This window comes from Sphaerodactylus townsendi, linkage group LG07 (assembly GCF_021028975.2).
Source record: "Sphaerodactylus townsendi isolate TG3544 linkage group LG07, MPM_Stown_v2.3, whole genome shotgun sequence".
Classification (NCBI taxonomy): Eukaryota; Metazoa; Chordata; class Lepidosauria; order Squamata; family Sphaerodactylidae; genus Sphaerodactylus; species Sphaerodactylus townsendi.
Window position 1 is genome coordinate 81,730,967 of NC_059431.1, and position 16,001 is coordinate 81,746,967.

Below are 16,001 nucleotides of genomic sequence, written 5' to 3' on the forward strand. Positions count from 1 at the left end.
GTCATAAACAAAAGTATTGAAAATGTTTTTGCAGTACAGAAAGGCACCAGTATAAAGTCAAAAGTGCATTTTGCTAGTAGTTCTAATATATGACAAAGCTTATTAATTCAGAGTGTCAGGGTAGTTAAAAAACAAATTAAATACCTCACTAGTGGTGTTATTTACTCATGCTAGAAAAGGGGGAAAGGACCTTGTGAAAATAATTCTAATACTACTACATATAAGGCAGGACATAAGCAAGAGGGAAGTAAGGTCACTCTTCATGTTTCATATTCATGCACACACATATTTGAAAATATGTGTGCATATTATGTGAGCAGAACAATTCAGGAAATACTAGCCAAGTGAAAGAATTGGATGGTACTGTATAATCTGTGTGAAAAGGGTTTTTTGCAAATAAAATCTTTTAATGAACAAAAACAAGGAAAATGAATGAAAAACAGCTGGCAAGTGAAACTTCATTTAGAAATCCTGTAAACCTGCTAAAGGTGTAAACAGATAATACATATTACTGAATAAACTGGACAAGTCAGAAACAACAGACTCAGCCCAACTCATCACATAGAATTTTCCAGTATTCTCTACGTCCTATTTCCCTTCATACAGGAGCTATCCACACCACTGTCAGGTGAAGATTTGGAGCTGATCTAGGCAATTTTCTTCTCCCTGATAATTTTTCTAAACTACTACTCACCATGAATTTCATCTTACCTCCTGTCTGAGTGATGACTTGAATATCACTAGAAAGAGGTCCATCTCCAACTGAGGTAAAAGCGAGAACTTTTACAGAGTAGGTTTTCTGTGGTATTAGATTCCCAATGGTTGTGATATGGCTGTCAGCCACGTTGTGCTTCAACCAACTATTGACGTGTTGGGAAGGGTCCATGGTATAATACACTCTATAACCTTGAATTTGACCATTTGGTTCCTCCGGTTCTTCCCACTGCACCAAAATCGTGGTTGAGCTCAACATACGAGCCTGTACATTACGTGGCGCACTAGATGGTGCCTGCTCTGAGGTCCGTGTTGACACAGGTTCGCTGGGCGGGCCATGTCCAATGTTATTGACAGCAACAACTCTGAACTCATACTCAGAATATGGGCTTAAACCAGCAACACTGTATCGTGTTGTAGCTACTCCATCAATTTCTTTATAAGGTTCCTCAGAGCTTTTAGGTTTATGCTGGATTATGTAGTAAGACACTGGCTCAGGGTTTCCAGAATCCCAAGTCAAAGTGATGCTTGTTGCTGTGCTTTCAGTCACCACAGGAGTTCCTGGAGATTTAGGTAAGGCTAGGAAAAAATCAATTTAATTGATGAAACATAAAGGCATGTAATCATAAGTAAGTAAACTATGAAAAGCAATATGACAGGAAAAAGCAAATGAAAGGTCAAGTAGATTCAATAATGGGGCAGAACTTCTATTTGAAAAACATCTGCTAGTAAAAAATCTAACTAGGACCACTCCTTTGTTCATTTTCCCAGGGAAGTACAAGAAAAATAATAACAATAAGCATTTTGCTAACAAGTTGCATTTAATTTGACTAAAACAAGATTAATGAAAAAGAGAACATGATTAAGGCCTGATATCCAGAAATGACTGGAATCTATAATTTAAGTGCTAACAAGAGGCCATTCATAAAATAAATGCTTAACAAATACTTGACCGCTAGGGTGCCTTTATAAAATTTCTGTTCCTAGAGTGAACTAAGACAAAGCAAAAATAGAAAGTTGTGCCAATTCAAAACTTTCAGCTGGTCAACACAGGGCTTCAAACTAAATTAAATTCCATTTTATGCCTGTAATTTGAATTGTATTAATTCTTCCAGTTATTTTCTGAAGGTATTCTTGAAGTTTAATATATTTCCTAAACCAAATATTCCTACAATTTGTCATAACAATTGTGAAGTTAACAGACAAATGTTTGACATTTCTCAGAATACAGTACTCAGTGCTTTGGAATAGGCATAGCAGTGGGAAAGTGAAGACAAGCTTGCTTCAAGCTTCCTCAGAAAATGATTCCAAAAGCTTTAAAATATAAATAAATTGGCATGCAATTGGTTCCACTGTTCCTTAGGAACCATCAATTAACATAAGAAGTAAGAAGGAACTCAGAAATCCATATAACAGTAGTTAGAATTGGGGTAGTTTGGGGGTAGTCAAGCTACCCTTTCATCGAAATAAAAGATTTAGTACCAGTTATCAATGCACACATGGGGATATGTGACTGATCATCATGGCTTCTCCTACCTGGAGAAGATCTGATGAGAATCAGCAGAGAACAAGGTCACTGATCACAGAACAGTGATGTGCAATTCCGACTCAGCTTAAAGGCATGACTACATAAATAGACTTTGTATATATGTGCAGTGAGTGTATGTTTTATTCTTTATTGTTTATATTCTTAAATATAAAAAAACTTTTTAAAGTAATTAATTTCAATAAGTCCACATATTTTAAAAGGTCCTGGACAAATTACATTACATTGAACATCTCAGAAATACAGTTGATTTAAAAGACAGTCTTGAAATAGTATGACAAGTATCATTTATTTTAGCATACCAGAGTATCAACTTAGTGCAGATAATAGAAAAAACACAAGCGTGGATATGGACTTTCTTGAAGCTTTGTAATTTCCTTTGGCAAGCTTACTTTTATTATAGCATTCTATGTATGCTACAACATTTTTTTTCAAACTTCTATTCCCTCCAGTTGAATCACTTCCAAATATCCCTATGCAAGCAAAGAAAGCCTCAAAAAATAGCCTATAATGTTATTGAACCATACGCTGAACAAACAGAAACCATAATAGGATTCAGTGAGGGAGTATGCACTGAGGGAAGAAACAAAACTTGAATTAATGCAAGCTGTCCACAGGGTTTGTTAAGAAATTTAAATGAAATGATTAATTAGCAGATTGGATACTAATATTAAACAAAAAAGAGAAAAGGTTACATCTAAATGAAATAAGTCAACATACACTCATATAAATAATTACAAGAGCTAGAGGTGTTTATACTTTGATCCATTAACATTAGAAAAATGTACACGTCAGGTCACAGTAAGTGCTGGAAGTATAGTAGTGTGTATATGTAAAGTGCTGTCAAGTCACAGCGGATTTGTGGTGATCCTGCAGGTTATCAAGGCAAGAGATTTATAGAAATGATGTGCCACTGCTTTCTTCTGTACAGCAACCCTTGATCCTGCTTAGCTTCCTTCCAAGATCTGATGAGATTGACCTAGCCTAGGCCCTGCAGTTCAGGGCAAATATAGTAGACCAAGTGTTCATTTGGAGGACCCGGATATCACAAAATACCAGCTTATCAGATCTATGGCATATTGGAGATGTTATATCAGACCACTATACCAGCTTCTGTTTTTTTGAAGAGTGCATTCTACTGTCTGGAAATGGCCACTCATGAATAGCATGTACTCTTCATGAATAGCATGTACTCAGAGATGAGGGAGGAAAAACTATAATGGGTGATAACTAGAGTATGGTACATTGTTGTTGTGATCAGAGATAATGAATGATCAGACCCTTTGTGAAGACCAACATGACTACCTTGATTTGGTGACTTTGACAAAGGAGAAGCTTTAAAAATATACTGCATCATTGGTGCATCATTGTGTAGGAAGGACTGGGTCTGCAGAGCATGGCAGATGGCCTCAAACAACATCAAAATGGAACACTGTGCTAAACTGCTATTTTACATGCAGGTTTATACAATGGGATACCAAAATATGTCAGGATTAAGGATTCAAAAAATTCTGTACTTCTGTGGAAGAATACAGAATAGCTCTTTTGACTGAAAATAAAGCCTTGGCTTATCAAGAGATTTTCTGGAGTCAAAGGACAATGTTTCTGTTTCCTTCATAAATCCTTTCTCTCCTGAATGAATGGATCATCAGAAGCCAGAACTGTGCCACATAACTAGTGCGTTGCTATTGGTGTGGCACAGTCATAACCTATCCTATCCTCTCCCATATCCTATACTCTCCCAGAGAGAGAGAGAAAACAACAGAAAGAGAGAGAAATGTTAAAAGATTTAACTCCAAGGATCTGAAATCATAGCTACAACACTGGATATCACAGAGACCAGGTATTGCAGATGTCAATGATGTCCCCAGTTAAGCCATGTATAGAAATAGCTAATTTACAGGTAGTCATTCTTGCAAGATTTCTTGACCTCACCTGGCTATACAGAACAGAAAAAAGAAAACTCGGAATCCTCAATAGAAAAAATTCTGGCATGCCCAATAGAAGCACTACAGCTACTTCACACACTTGGTAATTTTGGGAATGATAGTCTCAGTTCTATCCTGCAAAACAATATTTGGGCAGGCAGACATACAGCAGAAGAAGAAAGGCCCTTCCAACCATATTAGACGCTTTCTCACATCACGTGACAAAATAAATCCCTACAGAGAACAAAAATGCTTTTTTCCAGACAAGAGTTCAGAAGGGAACAATGCCTGAGAGGCAGCCTTGTATGAACTAGAGGGGCACAGATATAAGAACTGCAGTAACATGACACACAGATGAACATTCACGGAAGACATTCTTGCTATTTCAGCAGCAGATCACCCTGTAAGTGCACTCAAGTGAGAAACAGCAGAAATCTTTATCATCAGCAAAATCAGGTAGAATTCACACAGCATTCTTCTAACCACTCATCCAAATGGCATCAAAGGAGGGAAAAAACACATCAAAGGGCATTTGGAATCCTCCAGTGGCCCTTATTCTGCAGAGAAAGGCATAACAATGATTTACAGGACATCCCTGGTACAAACTCTGCATGGGGCAATGTACAAGACAGCTAGGAAAAGTATACAATGCACAGCTGAAATGTTGAACCATCAACATCTCAGATTGCAAAATCTCAGATCTCAGATTGCAAATACCTTAGCAGACCAGGTGCTCAGGAGCAGCAGCAGCAGAAGGCCATTGCTTTCACATCCTGCATGTGAGCTCCCAAAGGCACCTGGTGGGCCACTGCGAGTAGCAGAATGCTGGACTAGATGGACTCTGGTCTGATCCAGCAGGCTAGTTCTTATGTTCTTTTCAAACTTAGTCACTTAGCACCTTTCTGTGCAGTCAAACTTTCCATGGCATTCATGGGGTTAATTACCACTGCCTGATGTTATTCATCACAGTCACTTTTGTTTTCCATTTCTCCTCTTTGTCCCCTTCCACATTGTGGGTTTTCACTTGTAACACAGATGTAGGTATGAAACAATCCACATCTTTATTAGATAGAACCATGATTTTTTCCTGAATTAAAGTCACAATAGGTTCACTCTCTTAACCTAACAAGGCTCCTGAAGCTTTGAAAACTGCACTGAAAAACCACAGAATCGCTTCATGCTCATGATAGATACAACTGTGCCCATCAAACAACAGTTTGCAAGGTTGCATAAGCCAGGATGCAACAGGAGAGCTGGCAACAATACAGCAGAGCACCTAGATGCACAGTGGCCACTCAGGCTCTTGGTCATGTTGCAGGTTTAGCAGATGATTAGAACTGCTCTATGACATGGATCTATGCTTGTCTCTACCTCTATTAGAAGACTGCCTAGAAAGAGCCAAAAGAGACACAAGGGTAGCAATGAATAATGTTCAGCAGTAGCATCAAATAGCAAGGGGGCTCAATCACTTTGTACATGGTGTGAATTACAGATTTGAGAGAATGACACCACTTACATTCTCTTCCAATACTATTTTTCTCCCTGCTATACATAGTGGGGACTCAATTGTTGGGTGAAATAGGTAGTAATGAGCCAGTACCAGGGACGTGGGTATAGATTTTTTATGGGGGGGTTTGGCCACGCCTCCCCAAGCCCCGCCCCTGGCCTAGTGCTTATAAAAGCAGCTCTCCGAGGTCGGGGATGGCAGACTCCCCTGCCCTGCCGCTCCCTTCTGGGCAGAGGCATAGAGGGAAAATGGAGCCTGGTGTAAAATCTGAGTTTTGTGCCCCCCCCCCCCGGGGCAGCTGCTGTGATGCTGGAATCCACCCCCAAACAGCATCACTTTCAATGGTGTTTAAACTAGAGAGCCCAAATTCTCCTTTTAAATCCACCTTAAAGGGAGAATCTGGGGTCCCTAGTTAAACAACATTGAAAGTGATGATGTTTTGGGGTGGATTATCCCCCACCCTGAAACAGCATCACTTTCAATGTGGCGTAGTGGTTAAGAGCAGGTGCATTCTAATCTGGAGGAACCGGGTTTGATTTCCTGCTCTGCCACTTGAGCTGTGGAGGTTTATCTGGGGGATTCAGATTAGCCTGTGCAATCCCACACATGCCAGCTGGGTGACCTTGGGCTAGTCACAGCTTTTCAGCGCTCTCTCAGCCCCACTCACCTCACAGGGTGTTTGTTGTGAGTGAGCAAGGGCAAGGAGATTGTAAGCTCCTTTGAGTCTCCTACAGGAGAGAAACGGGGGATATAAATCCAAACTCTTCTTCTTCTTCTAAACTGAGGACCTCAGATTCTCCCTTTAAAGCCATGCCGAAGAGTGTGGATTTAAAAGGAGAATCTGGGGAAAGTTGGGGGATGCCAGCTGTCCAGGGGTGCAATGGGTTAAGCTAAGAGCACCAAACTTTCAGGGGTATCTTTAGGAGTCTCTCCTAATGATACCAGCCAGGTTTGGTGAAGTTTGGTTCAGGGGGTCCAAAGTTATGGACCCTCAAAGGTGTAGCCCCCATCTTCTATTAGCTCCCATTAGAAACAATGGAGGATGGGGGACCCCCTTTGGGAGTCCATAACTTTGGACCCCCTCAACCAAACCTCACCAAACCCGGGTAGTGTCTTCAGGAGAGTCCCCCAAACAATCCCTGAAAGTTTGGTGCTGCTAGCCCACACAGTGCGCCCCCTGCAGGCCAAAAACCAAAAAAGCACTAAAATGTTTTAAAAACCCACAAACGGGTGGGCGGAGCTTCGGACATGAATGGGGGGGGTTTTCAAACCCGAGAAACCCCCCCCTTACCTATGTCCATGGCCAGCACTTACCCATAGCTTACAGGACATTGCATTAAGTTTTGTCCATGGCAATTCTGCAGGTCAAAAGACATCATGAGGGTTTGGCCAGCAGAAGCAAAAATTGGCTGCTAATAGTCTCTAAGAAATACGCCTGTATACACGTGTGTGTACACTGTGTGAGGATGATAGCAATGCTGTAGTCAAAGTCTAAGACAGGGGATTCCCTCCATTGTTTACCTGTGTGAGTACACTGTCTTCGTATTTTGAGTTACTGGAATGGAGGATCCAAGTCAGTGATTGTGTCTTATGGTGGAGCGATATCTGTAAGAGTTCTGAGGAGAGCAGTATTAGCCATGTTGGTTCTCCTTCTTGGCTGTTCACACAAAGCAATCCTTTTTTCTGAAGTATTTTTGTTCTAGGTTTTCCATCATCAAAGTAACCCCATGTGTATTCTAAAAGTGCATGACATGACCAAAGAAATACAGCCCCTTGCATTGCACCTTGCCATCTAAGATTAAGTGTATAATATGCCTAAGAAAGCTGCAACTGACTATATTGGTATATTAACCTGCACTGTGACTAGGTGTGGAAGGTGGCAGGGAGAATCTATACTTACATCACCATTTTCAACTGTGCTCAAACTGGATGTGATCTGAGGAGACTCAGCGTACTGACTAAGTCCTATTCTTCTCTCCAGCATTTCTGGACCCTATATGACACAATTGCACACTGTGAAGTTTACACCAGCACAGCACTGGGGGAGTACGATGCTGGTATACCTCTCAAGTTATGCTGACATGAGACTTAATTCTGCAGAATGAGTTTAAGATTGCAGACCACAATCAAATAAAATAAGTGAATATATGCAAAATTATCTTAGCAGACTATGAGTTGGATGTAGTGGGACAGCTGGTAAAAGGAGATGACTTCCTCCCACCCATTTGCCACTCTTCTGAGTTGCTCACCATTTGTCTTGAAGCCCCTTTCTGAGCATCAGGAGAGCCTTGTAAAATGAATCATACGTGAATAAAGCAATGAAGAGGAATCACCTAAAACTGCCTTCTCTTCCCTGTTCCACTGATGCTAGCTGCCACCAAAAGATGGAAGAAAAGGCTATTTCACTTGGTACCCCATCACTACAGAATTCTGAACCATTTTCTTCACAAGGCTTCTCAACCCTCAGAAAGGATTTTCAGACAAACCACAGGCTACTTGAGGAAGGTGACAGTGGGGAACGATCCACTCCATCTACTCTTTCCAGATTTTTTTTGCTGTATCCAAACTAAAACCTTTTAAACATTAAATCAATGTTGCAGTTACCTGTAACAGTTGTTCATTGACAGTTTGCTGAACTGACACATGCCAGGTCCAGACAGAAGATGCTAAAACTTGGTAGAATTTTCTGTATCTGTAGGGGTTACTCTACTAAGTTGGAACCTTCCCACCAAAACTATGACTCAGGATGGGTAGGGAAGCACCCCTTCTTTCAGGTTTCCATAGCTGATGGAGAAGCTTCAAGGCAGAGGAGAGAAAGAAAAACACACCGAGCTCACAGTGGGACCAGAATGGAATGGATATGTGCCTGCACAGAAGATTTTTTTTGAGCAATGGTTACAAGGTGACCACAATGTAAGTAGAAGCCAAAGTTATTTAATTAGGAAGAAGTGGGCAAGTGGCAGGTAAAACCTCTTTAACTCACATTAAAAAAAAACACTAAGCCATTTGTTGCATAAAGACTTCATTGAAAGTGTTTATCAACATTTTCTAACACCCTACCAACCAGGAAGAAAAACTTGTGGGATCTACTGGACAAGGCCATGAGGTGAGATGAGGAGAGCGTATGTTGTGAGGCAGTGATACCATGCATAGAAGGTCCTTGCAGATCGGCAAGGGAACACTATTGCCTTTGGTCATGGGTTGAGGGGTTGAAAAACAGTACTGATGGGGCCATGATGGAGCAATGAGAATACATCAAGAGTTGTCCCAAAGTTTGCAGGGAACTGTACTGATTAATGGAATGGGTGGCAAGCTGTATCATAAAGTGTTTGACCAGGTATTTTTAATGGTATAAAGCCTTTATTGGCACCTGTTTGACCAGGTAATATGAAATGTTTTCCTTAGACGGTCAGTCTCTTGCAGTCAGGGAATGAAAAAGTGGGCATCTGGCATTCTAGTAGGTTGCAAAAAGATCCACAGAGCGACAACCCCATTTCTGGAAAATCTGATACAGGTAATCATCCCAAATTGCCCATTTATTGATAGTTGACTTGGTCCAAAATATAAAGCAAAAAATGCATCTTGTCTGCTCAACCAGTTCACAGCAGATATTGTATGTGGCTACATTAATAATTCCCCCTCCCCCATGTTGCTGCCAAGTTAACCAAGGTATACTGTATAGTTCCCAGTCCCAGTGAACTGATGCATATTTATTTACTGGGGGGAGCACAGTCCACTGAAAAATAAAAAAGTTCCTACAATATGTGGTTTAACCTTCTAGAGAAGCATTTGTAGTAATAGGGACATTATGATCTTTACTTTAATGATACAACTCTATTGGTGTAAAGACCATAATCTAAATCACAATAAAATCTCCTAAGATTAAATTAATAATTCATATTCTATCCATCATTACCCTGGAATCTTTTTCAACAAATATGGGTTATACTAGGATCTGACCCAGCAAACAAACATTTCAATTTGTAGCTTATAGGTATATCAGCAACTCTTTGAAAACAGGGACAAATAAATGTCTTTCTTATATTTGTGAATAGACTACATTCTAAAAGACAGTGCTCCCTCCAATGGATGTATTTGCCCTGATTTAAAATGGCATGATCTATTGGAATAAGGCCTATTTTTTTGTTGACCTGCATTTTGCTGGGCTTAATGTAAGAGCTCTTCTATAGAAAGGAAGAATGAAAAAAGTATGCATAGGGAGGAGGGCCTTTCAGATACCCAAGATCTAACATAATGATCTAAGGCCCCAAACTGACATCCTCTGAACAACATCTGATCCCAAACCCTGCAGGAAAAGGAGCAAATAACATACCAAAGACACAACAAACACAGCATCTGCGAATTAACTCATAAGCTGAACACTGTAAGGAACCAAACCTGAAGCAGACGTGTGCATACATGTGCACATGGACTACACACATAGTAGATGCCACTATGCCTATTAGTTTTTTTGCATATCCAGTGGAGTTTGAAAACAACATGACCAAATCTTCCAATAAGATCACAAAGAGGTTGGGCTCATCTTCTGGGAGGTATGTCGCAGCCAAGGTGAAATCAAGAATTTCCCTAACACATGACAACCATTGGGAGGAGGTAAAAACTGACTTCTTCCAATTAACTAATAAAAATAAAGCTTGCAATGTATTTATTATTACTGCAAGCTCCTTGGAAAGTTGATTGATTGAGCAACCAATAATCTAAGTAAGCAACCACTCATCTACGTAAAGGGAAAATAGTACAAACTTGTTGTCTATGATGGGCCAGAAATACATATGTGTACACACATATGTGCCCTGACCTGGATAGCCCAGGCTAGCCTGATCTTGTCAGATTACAGAAGCCAAACAGAGTTGACCCTGGTTAATATTAGAATGGAAGACCACTAGGGAACATTATGCAGAAGAAGGTAAACCACTTAGTCTCTTGCCTTGAAACCCCTAATGGGTTGCCACAAGTCAGCTTCAACACATACTTACAGATATGAAAGTCGGCATCTTTTAAAGATCAATGAAGCCAGCAAAACATTTATTTTTAACTGGATAACATTTAACAAAATAACCATGTGAAACAGTTTAACATTCATGAACTTATTTCCTAAGGCCGTTTCCGCACGGCCACGCTGGGGAGTGCATTGGCGTATACAACGCCAACACCCCCCCCCCCAGGACTGTTCGCATGAACGGTCCTGGTAAAGGCAGGGAAGACGGCGCAGCACTGCGCCATCGCCCGATCGACGTACCTTCCCTGCGATCTTCCGCCACGTCGCCCAGGCCAGGGGACATGCTCTGGAGTCGCAGGGCGGGGGGGGCATTTCCCCAGGCCTGGGCAACACGCCAGAAGGTCGCAGGGAAGGTACATCAATCAGGAAAGGGGGCAATGGCACCTTCCAGCTGCTGCTGTTCGCACGGCAGCGGCTGGAAACCGCTGTTTTCCAAAAACCTCGCTTGGGGAGCAAGGTGGGAAAATGGTGGCTTTGCGCCGCTGGGGGGGAGTGAGGGGCGGCGCGGTTGCAATGCAGCTGCGCCCCCCCCATGCGAACAGCTCTCTAGGGACGGCGTTTTTGCCATCCCTAGGGCGCTGTTATTGGCCCGTGCGGAAAGGGACTAAGATTCACAACAGGCATATGGTATCTCTATCTTCCTTGTTGATCAAGAAACATCTGGATTAGTTCTAATTAGGAGAACTTGTTGAATAACTCCCTTATGGAATAAGACAGTCACCTCCCTCTATTACAGAGGAAGCCTGGGTGGAACAGTGGAGATAAACTCCATTTGCAACAAAGCATAGGACACAACCATCAGAGGTAATAGTCTGCCAGCCTCATGAATAATAGATAGCCTGTTAGGCAATTAGCCAGAAGTGTAACAGTGGATTCTAGCCTGAATAATAATTCTTGACCCAACTGGCTACCTTTGGGATTGGAGGATTTCTTTATTCTTTGATTTTGAACACCCCACTTTCATATAGAGGGAACGCATGAAAATCTGAAAAAGTTGCTGTTTAGCAGGATAGCTTTGAAAGGTTGGGTTGGTGTGTGGTATCTGGGTAAAGAATGTTGGTTGTACTTGCAAGGGACATGATGAAATACTGCCCCCTTCAAGACATTTCACTGTTAATTTCTTTTAACTGAAACTATCTAATGCCATCTAACTGGGCCCTGAATAAGTTAGTCCCTTCAAACAGAACCATCTTTTATTTTGTCTAATTAGGGAGAGAGTGAAACATAGTTGTGGGATACCACAGCTGTGGATAAGGCTGAACTGCTTCAATCAGATACATGTTTTGATGAACTTATTTCCATCAGATACTCTGCTCTCTAATTGAAAGACCCTCTAAGTTTTAAATAAATTTGACCAAGATGTTAAACTTTTTTAGACCTGAGAAGCAGATGCCTGTTGTCACAGACTCAGTTTTCTCCACTGATTTCTAAAATGGTGGCCAAACAGTAGTCAAACAAGAGAACCCTGGACAACCACAGCATTTAATAAACAAAACAAAATTTAAAAAACTGTCTGCATCTTCCTTCTTTTACACAGCCTAGCTGACAATAAAATTTTCTTACCTTTCCACTAAAAACTCTGCATTTGCCATTCTTCTTTGCTATTGCCTGCTTGTTTCCTTTCAAAAAGTAAAAGTGGCTTCCTGTGCAGACCCCCATCCCCAATAAATGACAGGTATGCCTATTGGAAATAATTGGAGAGGCCTGAAGGCCCATTGAACATAATGCCAACTAATTTGCATAGGCTATACTGAAATATGTTAAAGCACATAACAACTGCAATGAAAATGTGGGATGGATTATACAAAACCTGTCCTGGACCTGAGGGAATGACAATCTCTGGGAGTAGAATGATGCTCCCTGGGTCCAGATAAATTTTTCTGGGATTGGAATGACAACCCCAGAGTGGAATGACAGTGCCTGGAACTGGAATTATCACTCAAAGAGGCTGTCATTCCAATTCCAGATGACTTATTCCAGTTCCTAGGAGCATCATTCCACTCTGGGGGTTGTCATTCCAGGGCCAGGGCAGATTTCTCTAAATCCACATTTTTAATGTAGCTTTGGTTTGCTGTAATGTATTTCAATGGACCAATGCAAGTCAATTGGCATTCCTGGCTTCCATTATATTCATCAGTTCTTCAGGCATCTCCCATTCTTTAGGCATCTCCCATTGTTCCCAATGGCGTTATTCAGTTTAGTACATCTTGCCCAGCTCTCTATTTATTTAGCAACAGAAGAACAAAAAGGCTCCACTTCCTCCAAAGGAGAAAGGGAAAGAGAACTATGTTTCTCTGTGGTATGTTTCCAGAGGTGACTGGCTGGAAGCTCTTTGCTTCTTCCTTGCAAAGAAAAATGCCATTGCTATGAAATCAGTAGATTCAATAAAAGGAAGAACTGGAGCACATGCTGCAGCCCTCTAGCAGCATCTGAAGTTGAAAACAACAAAGGTTGGGGGTTTTTTGGTCAAAGATAATTTCATTTAATTAAGAATTCTGGATTCCTAATAACATTTTGGAATATCATTGTAATGACCTGAAACAGCAATTTCCATGTTTGTTGTCTTTTTGTTATGTGCAGCCTAGTGATGACCAGCAGGTTCTTATTTTGAAATCAACAAAACCGAGGCCACTGACAGAGTCAGAAATTCAGATGAAGAGAACTTAGGAGCAGATGCCTTTGGGGTCTAAGGAGATTTTCCCGAAGTGCGGCTTTCATCTGGGAATTCACACCACTGTGGGTATTCAGTGTAAACTGCTGACAAGCAGCTACATTATGGGTCTCTCCAAGGCTTCAAGGATACAAAGAGTATTTGAATGTGCTCTCTTTGTGTCACAGTATTTACATTTCTTCAACAATGCCTTCTGAACCATGACAGAAAAACAGACAAAACTCAATTGGCACTATTGGTATGAATTTTACCTCAGAGGAGAGATAGTGAATTTACATGACTAAGAAACAAGGGATGAACCTCTTGCTATGGTGGTGGAAAAAGAGCTGAGAGAAGGAGGAGCACTTTCTGTCTTGCATGATGGTGTTGGAAGTAACCATCCCCTTGAGCTTCTAGTCCCTAGAAAGCTTTAGAATCATTTTCCCCCATGGATTGCCTGTTCCTGCACAGTCCCAGTCTGGTATTAAACAAAGACCTCAAAGGTGAAAATTTCAGTTACTCCAATATGGAACTTATTTTTTAAGCAAAACAGACAAATCCTTGCTTATAACATACCTTTGACAGTTATCTGTGCTATTGCTTCTATGACACCAAGCGTGGACATGGCCACACAGGTGTAGTTGGCAGACTGCCTGACATCATTCAGCTCCAAGACATTCCTTCCTATTGGCATATCATCTTCCGGGGTCAGATCTTCAGCCCCCAGCATCCATTTCACATAGGGCATTGGTGACCCCACAGCAACACAGGTGATATTAACACTTCCTCCTGGCATGATCTCATGGTTGGTGGGTGGGATTGAGAACCTTGGTGGGACTCGACGAACTGAAATGAAAGATAAAAAAAACTCTAGTAAGTCATACAAATTGGACAATATCATTCTTGCACACAAGACTACATGTATTTCACAGTTTAAATATTTCATTATTGCTTGTATTTGCAAAAAATGAAATTATAGGCTAAACAGGTTTATTGCCCACACATAAATCATTTTACATTTACTTATGAATGTCTCTTAACCAAATTAGTACAAAAGTTGGTTCAGATCTAACAGGGCCCCACAATTGACTAACTGCATACTAACAATACACAAACACCATGCAAAAGATACACACACACACACACATATATGCATGTATATTCTGTGTGTGTACATATATACATATATATGCACAGTAGAAAACTGGAGGGTCAACAGCATGCTTCAGTTGAGTATTAAAACCAACTTCAATGCTGCACACTTCCAGAAGATGTGAAGAAATGTGGTGCAACACATTGTCACATCACAGCCCTCAAACACATCACCTACATACACTGAAAATGCAATTCTGATTTGCTTTCAGACTCATGGTGGATGCAGCCTCAAGACCTCACACTAACACTTGTAACAAACATAGGAAAATATAAATATATATTATATATATATATGTATACATATATATAGTCACAGGAGAAGAAACAAGGCAAAGCCAGTATGTGAACTGGGTTTTGTCATGCAGGCAAGCAAATGACAGAGTCTATAAAGAATCATGCTTTGGAAAGAACTGTCAAAAAGGAAAAATCATAGCAACTAAAACAGTTTTAAAAAGGAAAATAATGGGATGGAGGAGGATTTTTTTTTAAAAAAATGTAAAGGTAAGACAGCTTGAAAGAAATAGGGTAAGAATTTGAAATAGGAAGATACTTGATTAAGCTTAGGATTGTTATGAAGCAAGTGTAAGGTGGCAGGGAAGGAGCAAAACATTAAACATTCCAGGTTCCATGGTGTTCACATAGAAGGGGAGCAAAATGAACTGCTACAATTAATAATACTGTTAAAGGCAGCTCTTTGTATACAAAACTAGGGACAGTATATCTAAAACACATAACAGCAGGGCATTGCATTAACAGAGTAGTTAATATTTAAGCAAACACAACACTGAGAAAATTACCAGGCAATAACAGATCAGTGTTCCTGCTTTAAGTAATCTCTCTGCATGTGCATGTTTAATGACAATTACAGAGGCAACAGGGACAGGTAGTTTTTGATTTGAGCCTTCCAATGGACAAAGAATATAGAGTTTTAATTGTGTGCACCTTTTGCACGGTTCATTGTGTATTCTCAGTTTTAGCAATCACACAGCTGCGACTGCATTTCATTGAAAGATAGTGAGATTTAAGCAGTATTGAAATCAATGGGAATTTAATTTCACCAGAACTTAAGTGTAATGAACTCTCTTTTGAGAGTACAAAACAAACATTGTATTAGTTTGAACCTTCCCACTGGATTAATGTGAATGCCTGAGAATGTCTATGGATTCTAGAGGGGCTTACCGTGATGGCCTCGTGAGTGAATGGGACGGGCATAGGGACAACAAAGAGCAAAACATGCCTTTTGCAGCCAATTGACAGAGGTCAGACAAAGCAAGTGACAGGCAGTGCATAATTTGTAGTACCAAACATTATTTCATGAGTAAGTAACTAAGAAAGACGTAGGAAAGTTTTAGTCTTCATGCTTGGGCTGCTTGAAGGAACAAATGTAGGAAGTCATTCCTGAACCAGCAGGCATCAGTATAAACACAAAATCAAAGGGAAATAAAATCAGAAAAAGCAGGAACACTGACCAAATTGACAAG

The 16,001-nt window shown here is 40.6% G+C and overlaps 1 protein-coding gene across 42 annotated transcripts in view; it reads right to left on the reverse strand.

The window, feature by feature from the left end:
• PTPRD (protein tyrosine phosphatase receptor type D) overlaps positions 1 to 16,001 on the reverse strand; it is a 1,487,793-nt gene that overhangs the window by 215,506 nt on the left and 1,256,286 nt on the right. For all 42 annotated transcript variants that reach the window (XM_048502785.1, XM_048502811.1, XM_048502810.1 and 39 more), the window contains 2 exons: positions 13,942 to 14,211; positions 712 to 1,293 (listed from right to left, as the gene is read on the reverse strand). In XM_048502785.1, coding sequence (XP_048358742.1) covers positions 712 to 1,293; positions 13,942 to 14,211 — 852 coding nt within the window. The remainder of the gene's footprint in view (positions 1 to 711; positions 1,294 to 13,941; positions 14,212 to 16,001) is intronic.